Raw genomic sequence first — 19,303 nt, 5'->3', positions numbered from 1 at the left:
CCAGTGAAGGGATCAGAGCTACGGCAAAATGCAACGTTTTGATTTCAGTGTGTTAAGGATATAATTGATTAGTTGAAAGCTGATGATTTGCCTTAAAGGCAGATGTGGAAAAAGCAAATCCGAGTGTACCAGTACTCAAGCTGGTGGGAAACAGACCTGAAAATGACCTTTGACATCAGGGAGCTCTGCAGGTGATTAATTAGACATATCCAATACTGAAACCATTTGTCACAGAACATAACGTGCCCACAGAGACTAGTGAGAGTTAAAAGGGAATGAGCTGAAAGATAAGACTAGAAGATGGTGTCATTACTCTCCCTGAATTGTAGCTTTATGAGAATTTAAGATAATGTTGTTCTGTCCACATAAACCAAATTCAAAAGCTCTCTTGAGTCTGACCTGTTTCATGATCCCATTATATATATGTTCACAAAGAACGTTAGACAGAAATGTAGCCCATAAGCAGTAGAACCTGAATACCAACCCAGGTCCAGAAACTGGGTCTTTACCAGTAGCAGTGGAGTCAGTGACATATATATGTTTTTGAATTGTTTGTTATTATTCTTCTGGCCCATCAGGAACACTCATTAGTAACACAAGATAAAGATGTCAAATGCCTGAGATCCAAACTGATCCAACAGCATTAAAAAAAAGCACGTTCAGCTATGACTATACCACATTCTGCTTGTTATGTTATCATTCAGATAAAATGCACTTCAATAGTGCAAAAAACACCAAATGAGAAACTGATGGGTTTGTAGGAGGATCAATTTACCTCCCTGGAAGGTAAAGGAACCATGATTTCCATAGAGAGAGAATTCTAATCAACCTATGGCACCTTGTTTGCTACTATTACCCAAATCTATCCTAACCTGTGTCTAATACACCCACACTACAAACTTCAAGAAGAATGGTGCCAGTGCTGCTGTGTATTATCTGAAGAAAGGAGGTGGGCGGACGGTGGTGGATTTACTAGTTGTAGTGAAGCTATACATTCATCTGTTAATGACACAAGTACAATTAACTAAGCCAGGGTCAGAATAAAAGTTTAAATCTAAAAGTTGAATTCTTACTCTTCTTTTTCAGTTTTCCACTATTTTCCATTGCTACAAATGCCAGACTTTGGAGGAAATGATCAAATCGCTTTAGTTCAAGATACAGAATTCAGTTCAATCTCCATGTATTCAAACCCATTAAACTCAGCCAGAAGTGAACTGCTAAAATAAAAATAAAAGCGCCTTTAAATCAGTGGCACTCTACCTAGGAGAATTTGGTTCCAGTTCAAATTTTTCCTGAGATGGTGCGGGTTCAAATTCCGTATACTGGAGAATTTTGTTATTGTACGAGAAACTAAACCCTGAACTGATCAAGCCAGTCAAATTCATAACAGCTCAGATTTCCACCTCGGATAAGTGCCCATCGCTATGAACTGTCAGATATTAACCTGCTAGGAAATTTGATGCTTCTTTTGGATCACTTCTCCAGATTCAGGTCTTGTCGCCTGTCATCAGTAAGTTATCCTGCTAAAATTAGCTATCATGAATTTTTACCAAGGTGACTGAAATTTAAACCAGCAAGTCAAATTGTCAAAGCAAATCGATTACTATGGTGCAATGTCATTTTAATAATGACAACCTTTCCGATCTTTATGCCGATTACCGCAAAACAAAAAATCCATTTATAAACCCTTAAATAAAATTAACTTTTGTATTTGCATATCAATAGACAACTATACGCAAATATTGGAAGTGTGTATGCACTTTTTCTTCAGGTATTTTCCCCAAGATTTTTTGAAGGTGTTGACCCGTGCTGGATATTATTCAGCTGGCAATAAGAACCCTCTAGCAGCAGATGTAATGGTGATACTTGACCACTGAATCCAGACGATGGGTAGCTGCAGATTGCAAAGCCCTGGCCCCATTTGATGCCCAGTTACCTGCACTTCCCATTTTGGCTAACTGGTTGGGAAATAACAGTGGGAGCTGGTCTTTCTTCTCCCTAGACAAAGAATGCTGAGCTACTCCAACTAACTCAACACAGACCCAGGAATGAACCTGGGGGTTTGCCTTGGTCTGTATGGATCAGTACCACACGAGTGATGCATTCCCCCATCATATAGATAGGTGAGCTTCAGAAGGACATAATGAATCAGCTTAGCTAGGGGCACAGCTAGTTCTGGAGTACAAGTCTTCAGCGTTACAGCCAGGATGTTGTTGGGGCCCAAAGCACTTGCTGAATCCAGTGCACTTAGTCGTTTCTTAATATCACATGGAGAGGATCAAATTGGCTGAAGACTGATCCCTGTGGTGCTGGGGACCTCAGGAAGTCCCTCACTCATTTATTATTGTGCAATTAGTCTGTTTCGGGTGAATCATTGCTGGTCATTAGACAGTAATTCCATATCTTATGTTGGTGTTTGTTCGTATAACATTCTCCAAAGTCCAAAAGTAATTAATTGGCTAAAGCACTTTGAAAGACTCAGACATTTTGACCTGAAGGTGTGCTATATAAGTATAATTATTTATTTCTTGATCATTCCAGCATTTGTGAAGAATAGAGGCAAATGGGAGAAAAAGAGAGAGATAGAGACAGAAATAAACACAGGCACAATGACATCTCTTTCTTATTGGCAAAGCTGTTCTGAATACCTTAGAATCACAATTTCATTCCCATATATGGTGTTAGAATCTTATCTGTAGTTGCTGTCTATACAAAGGAGGTACAGAGCATCCAAGGGATGAATTGCAACTGCGCAGTGAGGCACTGTACAATATGTTTGCTTCTTGTCAAGGCTGGTGCTTGAACCTGAGGTACATTCCACAATCCAGCTGCTATTGCCTTCTCATTCCAATCACTGACCATGATTAGTTGGGTTTGAGTTATTTTTTTCAGAAAACTGTGTTTTGGTTTTATCTCCTTGGGTACATAGCTGACAAGATTCCAAACTAATTTTGTGTAAATCTTGACTATAGAAGTCAGTGACTGTTCTTTAAGATACTTAAGGTATCAAAATCTAGATATAAGAATTATATTCCAAAACTATTAAAGATTAGTGACAGTTTATCAAAACTGAATTGATTTTATACAGAAAGAAACATATCTCTGATGATGCAACTTAGATAAAAGGTAGCAATTCATTATAGTGTTTACATCCACTCAACTCATGATACCGCCTGTGTCAAGTATTTTGATCTGATCTATTTAATAACATTTTTCAGTAAGTTTAAATGACAAGGTTCTGCCTGACAAATAAAACATTTCACAGAGCCTATAAAAATATTGGGAATTTGGTATGATTTTAAAAAATTGAAATGTATAAAATTCTTAGAAGATTTAACAGGGTCCATGCTGAGAGTTTGTTTTCCCTGGCTGTAAAGTTTAAAACTAAGGGTCACAGTGTCAGGAGAAGAGCAATTGATGTTAGAGTTCAGCTATTATCTTATTGAGTTGTAGATCAGGCTCGAGAGGTTTTCTTCTGCTTCTATTTAATATGTTCTTATGCTATGTAAGAGACAGGTGATTTTGATGTGTTCACGTAATTAGAGCCATAGTGTTAAAGCCACGCAGTTTACACTAAACTTTCAGACAAAATTCTCCCACTGAATGACTGAATGAAAATTCTAATAGGCCGAGAAAATTTAAAACCAATATGCTAAAATACAATTGAGGCTCAGAATATTGAGCCACGAGTTTATAAAGAACAGATACACGTTCTGGCATAATAGCGGACCTCAGAGAAAGAAAGCTTGAATTAAAAATTAGCATTAAAGAGGATTGTAGGAAGCCTGCCTTAACTTTGTGAAGTTAAGCTGACCAAACAGTTGTTCTCTTTTTCCACAACATTAGAAATTCTATTGGTTGTCAGAGTCTAGTGAGCTGAAGGCACAATGACAAAGCTGTTCATTTTCACTACTTTCAGCATCATCCAAGTATCAAAGCAGTAGGTGCTGTATCATAGCACCAAAAGTTAACAGCCACGCTTAGTGGAATTGACGTGGTGATTTTGGAATATATTGTATATCAAATAATCCACAAACCTGTCTCCTGTTCTTTTACACATCAGAATGTGAAAGAAAATTAAAACATGAATAACACTGTATGAATTGGAAAGAAGAAACGTACAGCAGTTGGATTAATTACACAGGAACATCTTCACCTCTTACACAATTTGGACACAAAAAAGATGCAGTACTCAAGGATATAAGCATCAATTAGTAATACATCCTTTAGCGTTTCTGATATAGTTTAATAGAGTCCAATGGAATTGATGTTAAAAACCTAACAGAAAGAGAGTTTCCAATATGCCAACAACAGCAACTTGTATGTATATAGCACCTTTAACATAGAAAAAATCCCAAGGCATTTCATAGGAACAATTATCAAACAAAACCTTTGACTTTAAGCTACATAAGGAGATGCTATGGTAGATGACCAATAGTTTGGTCAAATAAGTAGGTTGAAGAAGACTCTTACTAGAGGAAAGAGAGGTGTAGAGGTTTAAACTCCAGAGCTTAGAAGCTTGGCAGCTAAAGGCACAGCTGCCAGTGGTGGAGTGATTAAATCACGGATGCTGAAGAGGCCAGAATTGGAGGAGTGCAGAGATCTCAGGGGGTTGTAAGGTTGGAGGAGGTTAGAGAGATAGGACGTGACAAGATCATGAAGGGATTTGAAAACAAGGATGAGAATCTTGAAATTGAGATGATACATAACCAGGAGCCAGTGTAGGTCAATGACCACAAGGGTGATGGGTAACTAGGACTTGGTGTGAGGTAGGTCACAGAGCAGAGTTTTGTTATCATATTATGGTGAGAAAGTTTTCAAGAAATTCAATAATAAATAAAGTAATAAACTTTGATCCATTAGCAGGCTCACTTAACACTGGACCAAAAGTGAAGTGGATTCAAATTATATGTATTTTGTGTTTAGCAAGTGGATTAAATTTGCTAAGAATCACAAACTTTAAGGGGACAGAGTTCTTCTGAAGTATGTGCAACATTCCTCCACAGCCAATGCCGCCAAAATAAATGGGTTGATTGGTCTTCTCATTGCTGACTGAGGGAAAATCCTATCACAGAATGGCTGCTGTATTTGCTTACAAAACGGTCACTTTACTTCAAAAATGATTCTTCATGTGAAATGCTTGTAGATGTTGCAATCCTGATATAAGTTACAATTATAAATAAATTCATCCACATCAAAACTAGAATCAGGTTTGTTTGGAGATAAATACATGTCCTATTTGTAATTTGAGGTGACACAGGAAGTTTTTTTTCAACTATTATTATGATCTAATGGAATTTTGTTAAAGACAATCTTTCCAATCTTCATGCAGATAAAAATGGCTCCGTTTCCTTTTTGAAGCTTTTTATTCTTGTAATCCATTGAGATGACAAAACCAAGTTTGCAATTTCCACATATGGATGAAAAACACACAAAAGGGTTACCAAGGGCCATTATATGCTATTATTTTGTGATACCACTATTTATTGACTAAATATGACAACTGGCTTAATGATTTGGAAAATGACTGTCACTATGTTTGGACTAGAATTGACACATGGTTAAATGAATAACCTATCAGCTTCAAGCCTGTAAGAGGAATTTTATGGCCCCATCGCAGTTGGGGCTGGGCTGTAAAATGTGGTGAACCATTCATAAGTCCATTGACTTCGGCAGGACTGTAAATTCCCGCTGGCGTAAAATTCCACCCTATGTTTTCTTCAATGCACAATCATTGCAAATTAGATACAGCTATATCCTATTTTAAGTAGTCCCAAATAGAGTAGATTTGTTATTAAGTAGTCAAAAAAAACCTACTCATTTATTCATTTTTAAACTGCTCCTTACCCAGTTACAAAGTACTTGGGAACAGCATGCTAAAGTTATTTTTCAAATATCCATCTGCAGAGTGAGTGGCTGGGTGAATCAATGAAAGGCCTTTTTACCCATTCTCTAGGGCTTTTGGCTTACTTCCCCCGACACCACCCCCTTCCCAATGGCCACTCATACGCTCACACCCCAGGAGGTGGTCAAAGAGATTGGCAGTTCTGACCCCGATCACCACCACTGAGCCCTGAATCCCCCCGGGGCTCATCGGTGCGCCCAATGGCCATGACCACAGCGGTGAAGCAGAGTGCCACAAGGAAGATGGCATCAACCAGCGCCCCCGCTACTCCAATAGCGGTCACTGGCTCCGCAGGAACAAGAGGGCCAAGGCCAAGAAGCTATCCAATAAAGGGACAAACATTCACAGCCAGAAGGTAAATTAGCACAGGCAACCTGGTCATTTTAAGGGACGAAACAAATTAATATGAGTGAGTACAGGGGAATCAATCAATCTCGCAAAAATAAGCCAACTATACATTGGGAATGTATTTTGTAGCTTTATTTCAGAGCAATCAGAAAAACAAAACCTGTTCTCTTTGGTTCTTTTCCACATCACTGAGAATGTAGAAGATTTATTTACATTGCGTTTTTTTATTTCAAGTTTACATTAGATATTGGGGCTGAACACCTTAGGTTGGGAACGCATCTCCCGATATTACATACACTTAAATGAGAAAACTTGCTTTGATATAAGTGGTTTTGGTTTAAATTGTGATGTCCAGCAACATATCTTCTACTTAAAATGGGGTACTCCCGTATGTCAACGAATGCTATTTTTCTAACTCAGTAAATTGACTATATGTCCACAATGCCTAAAACGTTTGCTCCTTTAATAAGTTTCCACTGCTGCCCTTTTCGTTCTGCACCTCAGATAAAAGCTTCCTCTGCCCAGCATTTCCTTAGTGGGGTGGAGCACTCTGAGACCTGTGCAATAAATTCAGATCAAGGATATCCAAATTCACTTTGAAGTTCGCACATTAGCAAAGTCAGAATAGCAGACGTGCCGTCCCTTTATGGCTTCTGAAGGTCAGGAAGCGTGTAAACGTCCTATGATCACTCAAACACTCCCAATGGGTCTGAATATCTTCCCATGAATAAAACAGACTGTTGATTGAATTTAACTGCTCAGGTTAATTACCTCTTTTCATTTTGTAAGAAATAGTGCAATTTGAAAATGACACCATTGGAACAAATAAAACATGTGGCAAAGCTGTTCATGAGTCTGAAATGCAACATGACATGAATCGTGCATGTGCAAGTTGGCACGTGCTACTGCACTACAGCCACATTTTGCCACATTATGGGAGGGATAATGTAGTTCCGATGCTGTGCCACAGGAACCACAGCTCTACAGGCCCTGTGTACTCTGCTCTCAAGCTCACAGAATGTGAGGCTGACTTCCTGGCATTTACCCAAAAATATCCCGAGGAGTGCCTGGAGATCAAAAGCTGGAATGCTAGGTGCCAGAGGCAATTAAAGAACTGAAAACTGCTCCTGTTTCACTGCCAGTTTGATCGCAGCTACAAAGGGAGAAAGGTTCTATATCTTTCAGGCCTAAGAGGAGGCCACGTGACCAGTTGGCACAATTCGCTTTTTTCTCATTCTGGTCCCATCTGAAGCACCTAGGAATCACGAAGCTGAGCACCCAGAGTGCAGCTCAGGTGCTGCAACAGTATTGTGGAGTGATATTTGCCATTTGAAATGAAATACATGGCCTTAAATGAACCTTGTGCATAGCCAGAGTGCTGGCTTCCACTACTCATCACATCAGGCATGGGACAGGCCTCAGGTCCCGATTATGTGAGGTGCTGGCATCCAAAATGCAGCAATGTTTTCATGCTTTACACGACACTGTGAGCCTCCAGATTTTTGGCCACGATCTTCCTTCTAGTCAGTGTGAAATGTGCTGGATTAATGGGCAGGTTGATAGTTTGGTCACTCATAGACAGAATAAAATGGTAACACTGGTATTTAGACACAGCACAGATTTCGATTAGCCACTTTACTGAGCCACCTTCAGAGGCTCTAAAAAGTCAGAGCTGCTGATCTAGGAGCATCATGGTAATATAGACAGGGTATAAGTTTACAAGCACACTTCCTGATCTAAGTAGGAATAAAGTACACCACCGTGTCAGTTCCGCCAGTGTGACAAACATGACATGCAATTCTTCTGCATCTTCCTCTTCTCAAAACAGAAAACTGAACTGCAACGATTCCTCTGTAAAGATCTAAAATTTTGTTAATTTATGCAATAGTTGCTAAGTTAAGAGTGCTTTCAAGTAAATGCACACTGGACAGTAGAACCTATTTCAAAAGGAGTTATTGTCTATCAGAACACAATTCCACTTTGCCAAGGACTAGCTAAGTTACAGCTGAAGATAGAGTTGCTTTTGTAGGAATTTCTTCAAACCAAGCAACTGATCCTGCAGGACATCAAACTGTTAATGAACATAAAATATTTTTTAAAAAGAGCCCTGACTGTGAAAGTGAAATTTAAGAGTTGTCACATATCATAATTTCCAGGTTTCTACATCTTAACACATTCCTTTGTACAAAACTTTAAGAGAAGTAATAACTTTATAATATAAACCAGTTAACACATCTATTTAATGACAGAAGAATTTGATATTAACGTATTAAGCATTTGAATAATAATATCTCACAAAGTCAATACCAGGTTCCAGCCAGTGTGCAGACAGAAGTTAAGTACTTTGTGAATGGAGTTTCCATTGATCTGCAAATGTATTCCAGAGCACCTGACTGATTCAACACTGGAAAATTAATGTTCAGAATTTCACCACGATGAGTTAGTCTCCTTGACTATCACAGAAGCGCAATTTAGTTTGGTTAAACATGAAGTGAATTGGGGGATTGCCGTTTTCCATCATTAGCTAAGTTCCACTGTGTCAGAATTCATTGTAAATCTATTCTACTGTATGAGTTAACTAAAGCAATGGTTTGTGGATATCCTTAGGTTAGTATTCTCATGCTTTAACTTTTTCATTGTGCCCATCTGATTAAGTGCAATAAGCAAATCTGGAAAGGGTAACAAATGCAGACACAGTGTGGAAAATTCCCAACTTTTGCCCAAAATGAGCGAGAAATGGGCAGGGTGCCCTGCCACCTGCCTGAAACCAGCATGAGGAGGCAATGGTGCATCTTGAGATTTGGGCCTTATCTGAGTGAGGACCAGTTACCATGCTGAGCCCATAGGCAGACCAGGCCTTGGTAATGGGAGAAGGCGTCAGTCCCTGAGGTAATGGAGTTGCTAAGAATACAACAGTTTTGAGAAGATGTTTCAAGCTGCATCCCAAATTTCACTTAAATCTCCAACCCTTCTAAACAATTTCAGCACAAAGAATTACTGCTCATATTGTGCTGAGGTTTGTATATGGCCAAGTGTATTGGTCAAACAACCTGCATGGTTCAAAATCAAGTAATTTGGCTAAAATACATGGTTGCATCTGTAAATCGCATAGATTTCGAGGGAGGTTCGCTAGAGCACAATATAGTTATGATCAAGGTTAGTAAATACTGCTTATCCTTCAGGATATTCACGCAAATTACATCACATGGCTAGTTACAAAGCTTGATTCTTAGGCCTTAACATCAGCTAAACAGATGACAACATCTGCTTTAGTTCATATATTCTTCAAAAGTTTATCGCTGGAGCATCTGGGCTTTTAAGTTTTAAAGAGTGAACATTGATTTTTGAATGCATTAGAGGAAGGGCCCCTATAATTGCACATTGGGGTTGTTTTAAACCAGGCAGCAAAGCCAGTAAGGCATGAAAACAAGAATTATAGAAAGGAAAGTAACCGTGGTGTACACCAAAAAACAGAACATGAGAAAGTAAATGCTGTGTGGTCTCTGAGGAAGGAAACATGAATGCTAAACACAGGTTAACAAATTATGCATTTCTAATTTTTTCTGATATCTTGAGTACAAAATATGCGACTTAAAAAGTAATCAGGAAATGTGGAAATATAGATGTGAGGATATATCTGAAGTTGAAGGGACGCAGAACTCATGCACACCTCACCCAAAACTGAATGTGTAGAGATACATTCAGAAGGCAAATGCAGTATTGTGGTGATTGGAATTTTTAAATACCTGTTGCAGGTATTGCAGGTTATAAGGTTGGAATGTGTCAATTGATCTGTCATTCTAAGCCATAATAGGACTAGGAAAGCACCTGGAAACTCCTGTGGTCATATAGTGCATACAAACAAAGCTTGCAGTTCTGTAAAACCAATAACACTTATCAAAGCAAGAAGACAGACCTCTGGCATTAAAAGCAGTCATGGTGCTACAACTGACCTCAGTGTCTTGGGGCTTGGGAATAGAAAACTAAAATCAGGCAAGGTGCCACTCCATTTGCTGTCGAATGTACACGTGTATGGGCATAAAGGAAGAACAGAATTGAGCTCAACTTGTGATACTCCATAGATGGACAGTCTGCTGACACTCATTGTGTAGTCCACTTAAGAATGACAAGAGTGGAAAGGTACCGAAGGGATGTTTGTACACTTGTACCCAAACAAGAGTTAGATGTGGAGGGGAGAAAAAAAGTAAAGCAAATAAAAGGAATTATTTTATGATTTAGACTGATTCATGACTCAAAGAATGTTCAATATTGTTTCACTTGAGTTGGCTAGGTCATTTCACACAAACCCTTGTTACAGTGTTTAATCATTACCTTAAATTAAAGACTGATTTAGTATAGCTATTTTAGTCTGACCAAGTATATATTTAATTGAGTAAATATCTAAACTAAACATGTCACATTAATAACCAAGCCATCAAGAAACTGGTTTTGTGAACCTGAGGAGACATTAGTAGTTAACAATTAACAGGATAAAACACACAAGCTGTCCAAATGAAGAGGAGCAGACACGAGTTTCAGGGTCAATGCTCCAGTGGCCCAGAAGTAGAGCTGTTTTGGCACGTTGAATTTTGACCTATTAAAACAAAAATGCCTAACTCTGCATATGAATATAACATGCCGATTAAAAAGCCAGTTTAGCTCTGCTCTCTGCTAAGTTTTAGTATCTGGTACATATCCTGAATAACAATAAAATAAATAAAAGGTGAAAATGTGGTTAAGGTTTGCACTAGATTCTCTGATATATTTTCTTTAGAAACATTGTAAACATCTGAAAAAAAGTGAGAGCTTTACTTTTTCTTCTGTTAGAGAAAGAACCTCACTGCATGACACATTAGGCGTTAATAGGTTATGTAGTTCATTACGACCCAGCCCTAGTGTATTTTGTAACATGGCATAGAGATTAAACTTGTCGCATTTTAGTGGAAATCAAATTCCTGATGGAGCAAGATGTAAGAAATGGAGCAGAAGGAGAGTTATTTGAGCTGTCGATGTGGAACTGACAGTACAGCCATGTCTTAGGCAATAGAATCATTCTATATTCTAGTGAGGAAAGATCCGTGCAGACAAGGAACATACACTGGTAAAACACCACAAAACCAGAGACTGACTTTTCAGTGCTGTTAATAGGTACTGACATGTCATCAATCACAATAGAAAAGGGGACAAAGAAACATACCTGCTTTGTGAAAAGGACTGCAGTGTCATAGTACTCAGGATTCTTATCGTTGGCCTTGTTAAACTTTTTCTGCCACGCACAAAAGTTTCTCAGAGTTAGTGCTGCACTGCTGGAGATTTTTGGGCCCTTGTCTTCATGATTAATGACCATAAATTTCACCACCACAATGCTGACTGGGTTCAATATGCTGGGATGTTTGTATAACCTGGCTGCCACTGCCATTAACATCAGGACATAGTGTTTAAGATCGTCACCGTGGAAGGTGGCCATAGACTCATCGGCCACCACTAAGGTTTCCACAAAACGGGGTATTGATGCAAAACGCTTGGATCTACTGGCCTTTTTACCCACAAGTTCCCCTTTCGGTGAAGGATCCATAGTATGGGACGCTTAAAAAGAGAAAATTAAAATGTTAGCCAGAATCTGACGCTGGTTATGTAAAGTACAGAAGGACAAATTGCTATCTTCACTAACTAGAATTCGTTTTAAAAGTACATCACACAAACAAAGAAAAATCTTCATGTTCAATGATAAAACTTGCATCTGAATGGAATTCTTAGTTGATTATATGGTTTCTCAACCATGGGTATAATAATATTGTAAAACTGCTTTTAGATTGAATTTGTTAGCATACCTGTGCCACCGGATCCAAAATGACCATTGGATAAAGTGGGCAGCAATGCCAAAATGAAGTTGCCAGATTGTTAAGCCAGGCAAGTTTGTTAAAATTAAATGTCCAAATGGCCAGAATTAGCAAATCTGGCAAACATACTTTGGGATAACTGCTGACAAGTGTAACAGCAGCAAGCAAAACTGGCATGCCCCTAAACTAAATAAATACAGTTTAAACATACAAGTACATAATTACACTGTTATCCATAATACCATTAAAGCTATAATCAAAGCAGCTAGGTCCAGTAACTGCCTCTCTGGAGTCAGACTTGCCATATCCCATTCATCAAAAATATAATTAGTTTGAGTAGGCACGAATTATTGTACTGAGTTCAACAGACAATCTTAATAGAGAGGAGAGAATGAAGGATATGCTGAGAATGTGGGTATTGGAGATGATCTATTTAAACAGGCCAGACTTGCTAGGACTAATGGCCCTTAATATCTTTACTATCTACCATTCAGATCCATGGAAGATGGAATAAACAATCATTACTTTAAAACATTAATGTTTCTGATCTATTATTAGACTTTCATTCCAATTCTAAAGGCAATTCAAATAATGAAATACCATTTTCAGTCAATGAGTCAGCAAGGTTAGTAATTGGGTAAGTGATAACCATAACCCTACTGAATGAATTATGGTACTGTGTATTAGGTTTGCTGATTATGGTGGGAAAATATTAATAAGTGCTACATCATCATGTTTAGCACATCAAAACATCAAATCAGTATGAGCTACTATAGTGCCCCTTATGTTGCTCATATATCTCCAGTTTTTAATGAGCACTGTGTGGTTAGAAAACTTTACATGTCCTGAAGTTGTTCCATTTAAAAAATGTAACATTGGGCTCCATTTCTCTTAGGTTTGTGGGTCTGGTAGCATTGGACAAGTGTATGGAACATTATAAGTTGCATGTAGAAGCAAAGAATGTGCCCTAACTGTTTGGTCTCCAAGGACCTGAATGGTTAGTCTTTTGGAAGCTTTGAGCTGCTACTCTTCTCACCTACCCCCACGCAACCCCTGGATAGCCCTGTCCTTTTATAAACAGCTTATAATAAATTGATCTAGCAATGCTGTCAGCTAAGTTCGGTGCACGAGATAGGGCTACCTCTGAAAAGGGAAAAGAAGAAACATTACAGCAAATAATTATGAAATAGAGGAAAAGATGGAAATGTTTTATTAGTGAAATGAATTGAATGAAATGATCTGCTGAGCTATGTGAGCACCAAATGTGTCATAGCACCCCCTTTCTTTAATGAGAAACTGCACAAATGCATTTGAGATCACTGCCAAGACTTATCCATCAAATTTAAAACTCTACTTGTTAGAATTATAATGGATATTCGAGTGCGCTTTCTACTGGATGGAGAATGGAGATCTGTTTAAGTAACTTGATACCTTGTACTCGAATGTAAATTATTATTCCACCCTCCTCTTTTCTTAAAGGTGCCAACTCTTACTGAGATAAAGTTCGTCTGGGCCTGACGCCCTCTGGTATCTTGCCCAAGCAGCGATTCTCTGTGTGTGAAGTTAAACAGTAACTGCTGGCAAATCATTCAAGCATCAATAGACATTGCACTGAATTCAATCCATATACACCCATTTTCTGCTGGGGATGCTGGACAGTAATCAGGAACAGGATCAGGAGCAGATTTTTATTACCTCCCTATGCCAGTGACTGAAGCTAATTGTTGCAACCAATTGTTGCTAGTCCAGGCAAGGTTAGTTAACTCAAAGTAGTTCAGGAATCAAACCTTTATGGTTTAACATCGAAAACAGAATTCTCCACAAAGGTATCGACGAAGCTTCTAATATGGTGAAGCTGATAGCATTATCACAAGTGGTTTGTAAACAGCCTGGAATTCTGTGACTGAATTGCACCATTTAACTCATTGTCATTTAGTCATTAGTCCAATTCCAGTTAAGAGAAAGCTGAATTTCTCCAAGGGAGAGGTGACAAAAATGTTGTTCTCAGCAGAAATTAACTAATAATCAATAATTGATGTTCTCAATGATATACAATTTAGGAAGAGTTTGTTTTAATCCACCAGTGAATGTCATGAGGCACAATTAAGGCACAACAGTAATTCTCATAAAACTACAGAAGGTTCTTAATTAAGTTAGATTCCTCATTCTGATTGTCCTGAATTCCCTGCGATTAAAGGCCATGCAATGACAGTTTGATTACTAAGAGGATAGGCTCAATTTTATAATTTTAGTCCAGTTGTCATGATTAGGGGAGGGGTGATTCAAAGTGCCCTTAAATGGTCCTGGAATCATCAAAATAGTCATTATGCACCAGAAGATAAGTTGAATAGTTTTCTATTTTGAAGATGCATCTCAGATTTGATTATCTTCCCACCATGTGAGCCAGTAGTAAAAATGAAATAAGGGTGGGGAGGAAGGGGAAATGGGGAGGGAGGGGAAGGGAAAGGAAATGGGAGGGGTGGGGAAAGGAAATGGGGAGGAGCAGGGTGGGGAAATGGGGTGGGGAGGGGCAGGGTGGGGAAATGGGGAGGGGAGGGGAGGGGAGGGGTGGGGAAATGGGGAGGGGCAGGGTGAGGAAATGGGGTGGGGAGGGGCAGGGTGGGGAAATGGGGAGGGGAGGGGAGGGGTGGGGAATTGGGGAGGGGAGGGGAGGGGTGGGGAAATGGGGAGGGGCAGGGTGGGGAAATGGGGAGGGGAGGGGTGGGGAATTGGGGAGGGGAGGGGTGGGGAAATGGGGAGGGCCAGGGTGGGGAAATGGGGTGGGGAGGGGCAGGGTGGGGAAATGGGGAGGGGAGGGGAGGGGTGGGGAATTGGGGAGGGGAGGGGTGGGGAAATGGGGAGGGGAGGGGAAGGGAGGGGGGGAAGGGGAGGGGCAGGGAAATGGGGTGGGGAGGGGCGGGGAAATGGGGAGGGGAGGGGCGGGGAAATGGGGAGGGGAGGGGAGGGGAGGAGACGGGCAGGGAAATGGGGAGGGGTGGAGAGGGGAAATGGGGAAGGGCAGGGAGGGAAAATGGGGATGGGGAAATGGGGATGGGGAAATGGGGAGGGATGGGGTGGCGAAATTGGGAGGGCTGTTTGGGGATAGGGAGTGATATGACAATAAAGCAAGCCATTATAACCTGAACTACAACGGTGGATTATATTCATACAGAGCCTTTAACATAGGAAAATGCCACAAGACACTTCACAGGAGTGTAAGACAACAAACAATTGACATAGAGCCAAAGAATTAATTATTAGGACAGGTGACTAAATGCCTAGTCAAACAGGAAGGTTTCAAAGGAGGAGGGACAGGTGATGAGACAGAGATGTTTAGCATGGAAATTTCAAAGTGTATCATTTAGATGGATAAAGGCATAGACACCAATGGTGGTTAAGGAGAAGGGGGGAATGGACAAGAGACAAGAGTTGAAGCCATGAAGAAATTCTGGAAGGGTGTTACAGGGAAAGGGAGAAGCAAAACAATTAAGTGCTGTGAAAAGAAAATGAGAGTTTGAAAAGCAAGGCATTGTGAATCAGGAGATAACGCTCATCGGTGCGCACAGGAGTGAAGGGTGACAAGGACTTTGTATGGGTTAGGACATGGGCTGCAAGTGTGTGGAAGGTGGAAGATAGGAGGCTTGTTAGGAGAGCAATGGAATAGTCAATGGAATAGGACATAACAGAAACCGGGAAGAGGATTTCAACAATAAATAAGCTGAGGTGAAAGAGGAGGGGGCATACAGTGTTAGGAGTGAGTGGGTGATCCTTGAAATGGAGAGGGTTTGGGTTGAGAGCTCAGCACAGAGTCAGCTAGGATGCTGAGGCTGCAGCCTGCTCCTGGCTAGGGAGGGCAATGGGATCAATGGCAAGTGTGTGGAGTTTGTTCTAGGAGGCCAAACATAATGGTTTTGATCTCCCCAATGTTTGATCGGGAGAAAATTGCAGCTTAACCAGAGTTGGGTATCAGACAAGCCGTCTGACAGGTCAGACGCTGCATCGCATTGTGGAATGCCCCCTTTCTTTGGCAGCGGATTACTGCAAATTAAATACTTTTATATTGAAACTAAACGTATTTCCGAATCAACCAAGATGGGCAATGCAGGACGTTGCTGGGCAGGATTGGTACTGCAGCCTGCAAAGGGTTAACCGCCAGAGAGACTTCGGTCACGTGGAAAACTGCTGGCCTGTCGATGATTCAGCTGCAATATGTTTGACCCACCGCCGCTGTGAGGCAGGGAAGGCGGTTCAGGACTCTGGGAATCATAAGAACAGACATCATAATCAGCAGAGCATTAGAGAGCCCTCGCTCCCGCCTGGATGACAGACTGCCAGCAGATGTGGGTAAAATATACAGCTGCAATGCGGGGGGGGGGGGGGATCACACAGGACATGTTTGATCACGTGAAGCTCAGGGCTCCCTTCCCCCCCCCCCCCGCCCTTCACTGACATACAGTAAGGGAGCAGCAACAAATGCTCACTCGTGTCCTGACATAACCGCCATGGGGCTTGAGCTTAGAAACTCCGGCTCAACAACTATCTCAGCGCTTTCCCAGAGGGAGGAATGGAGACAGGGGACAAGGGGACAAGGGGACGGGGGATGGGGGGGGTGGAAAAGCCAATTCGCCCTTTTGTAAACACCCAAAGAAAATGTTCTGCGCACCGCATCCCCACTGGGACAGAGCAGATGCGCACATCTGATTGCCACTCAGAGATACACTGCAGTGGCTGGCGACGAAATTTCGGCCGGTGCGAGAGAAAAGGAGCGGGAGTGCGGTCAGTAAATGTTTTACCCATATTAAGTCAGAACGTTACGGCGCCGCGACTGCGAGAGATTTTGGGCAGCTTCAGTGCTGCAGGATGTGGATCTGGATGAGCGCGAAAGCAATGCTCACAAAGTCCTGTCTGTTCAGTCTCTGGCAGCATCACTCACACAACTGAACTCATCCACCTTTACTGACACCAAACTGAACCTACACTCGATTGAAAATTAAAACGCAAATCAGTAAAAAGTCACACGGAACCCCCCCTTCCCCCCCCCCATCTTTCACCATCATGTTGCTGTTTCCAATATCAGGGAGACTGATACAAATGTGATGTCGAAAAGAGAAGGATTTTTTTTGTTGCATCTGATAAACTTAAGATGAAAGTGGCGTTGCAAACCATCCAGTGAGAGAGAGACAGAGAGACACTAGAGAGAAATAAAATCAGATCACCTTTAAATTTCTCCAGGACTTTTAGATTTGCAGAGGTCCCACTCACTCCACATCTGGAGGTGGCGTTAAGCGAGGGCACCGAGGCGCTCCTGCGGCGGATAACGTGCGGGCTCTGGGCACCTGTCACCAGCGGGTTGCCGCTCCCGCTCCCGCTCCCGTTCCTCGCCGGCTGGATGAGGTACTCCGATCCGTTGGAGCCGAAAGCCCCGTGCATACCGCCGCACAGGCTGACAGCTGCGAAAGACGCCGCGTCGGCGTTGACAGAGCCCGAGTAGAAGCAGTGGTTCAAAGTGGTACCCCAAGCAGCGCGAGGGGATGCAGGCACTGACTGCACCGTGAAAACCGGCGCCAGGAAACTCGCATCGGGCACCAAGTGCAAATAAAACTCCTTGTCGAACGCCACTATCTTAAAAGCCACGTTCTGCTCGCTGACATCCTGCAGGCCCTTTCTGAAGAAATGCTTCCGACTTGATGCACCGTCCAGTCGGACAGGGGTGACCAACTGACTGTCCCGGGAGTCAGCAGGGTTGGGAAAGGCGAAAATCAAAGCCAAAACTACCATCGATCTGGGCACCGCTAACATTGTTCTCTGGTTCCTTCTGGAGGCGAAATCCCTAAATAAAAAGAGAGACAATCACTCACACACACTCACTCACACACACACCCACACACACACACCCACAAAACACAACACGGATCCTTCATATATATTTAAAAAAAGCAGGGGCGCGGAGGAGTTCCTTGTGCATTGAAAATAAATCCAGGAATTTGTTCTCAGCAATCTGTGGGCTCTGTAATATAAAATCCACCGCTGGAATATAACTGCTCCATTACCTCTGGTACCGGTGTGTTGGAGTGTGGACTGAGCCTGTGCTTTATATACATTCTGTCATGTGTAAAAAAAGCCGTGCAAATCAGGGCTGGAACCTCCACGAAAATGCTTATTGGACGTGGGCTCTTTTATATATCTATATATTTCATGCAGTGTTCCGCCACTTAGAGGCGGTTTGCCCCCACCCCACCCCCCTCCTCCAAATATTATCTGTGCATCCCACCCATGAGCAGATTTTACTCTGGTCAGGGTCCAGGTTTTATTATTTCAACTTGAGGTACCTGACGTGAGGAGGGACCGAATGGCATCACCAAACCCCCCACCACCCCCACTCCCACTCCCCACACTCCAATTAACTCCTCCATTGTAGGGTTTAATTGTCACGTTTAGAATCAAGTTGCTACCTCTATATGGAATCGATGAAACACCAGCTATCGTGTGGTGGGGGGGGGGGGGGGGGGGGGGGTCGTTTTCGCTGCTTTGAGCTGGGGTTGTCTCCCCTTCAACACTCTTAAAGTGAACAGCCTCACTCATCCGGCCGATTATTGAAAGAGCAGTGGCTGTGCAGAGAGACGCGTTGCCCCTTTAATTGAAATGATTATTTGCATTGTGCGCTTTTTTTTGAATGGAAACCAGTTGTTATCTAAACTGGAATTCCAGCCGCGAATCTGAAGCGCCAAATTCTTGCACACATTCCGGGGTAGAGAGGGGTCGGGGGGGGGGGGGGTGGGGGGGTGGTAATTGAGAAAGGGCAGACAAGCAAACGCGGGGAAGTTTGCAATGGAGACAGTCGGGGCTACAGCTGTGAGCGCCTCGTCCTGTGTCCCCCAACCCTCCGGAACACTGTGGGTAGAATGAAGCAAGGACTCGTGTGTCAAATCATTGCACTACCACCATTCTGAACCGGGGCTGGGGCACATCGAGATTCTGCACCACATTTATATTTGACTAAGAGGCAATGCAAGCATCGAAGAGGGGGCAAAGTGGAGGAGTCGCTCCAGTCATGTCAGCACAGTCAGCCAGCGTCTCCCAATCTAATACCTGGACACATTTACACCTTCGGGAAAGGTGTTCCCCTCTACTTCCGCAGCAATCAGTGGAATCTGAATCGATCTGTCATGTACACACAACAACCCCACTTGTTACGGGGTAGCACTTACCT

At 41.9% G+C, this 19,303-nt stretch overlaps 1 protein-coding gene across 1 annotated transcript in view; it reads right to left on the bottom strand.

The window, feature by feature from the left end:
- LOC121269642 (A disintegrin and metalloproteinase with thrombospondin motifs 15-like) overlaps positions 1 to 18,142 on the bottom strand; it is a 45,271-nt gene extending 27,129 nt beyond the window's left edge. The window contains exons 1-2 of the mRNA XM_041174399.1: positions 17,310 to 18,142; positions 11,451 to 11,839 (exon numbers count right to left, since the gene is read on the bottom strand). Coding sequence (XP_041030333.1) covers positions 11,451 to 11,839; positions 17,310 to 17,892 — 972 coding nt within the window. The 5' untranslated portion in view covers positions 17,893 to 18,142. The remainder of the gene's footprint in view (positions 1 to 11,450; positions 11,840 to 17,309) is intronic.
- Between the last annotated feature and the right edge of the window lie 1,161 nt (positions 18,143 to 19,303).

This window comes from Carcharodon carcharias, chromosome 25 (assembly GCF_017639515.1).
Source record: "Carcharodon carcharias isolate sCarCar2 chromosome 25, sCarCar2.pri, whole genome shotgun sequence".
Taxonomy (NCBI): Eukaryota; Metazoa; Chordata; class Chondrichthyes; order Lamniformes; family Lamnidae; genus Carcharodon; species Carcharodon carcharias.
This window is presented reverse-complemented; position numbering and strand designations above follow the sequence as displayed.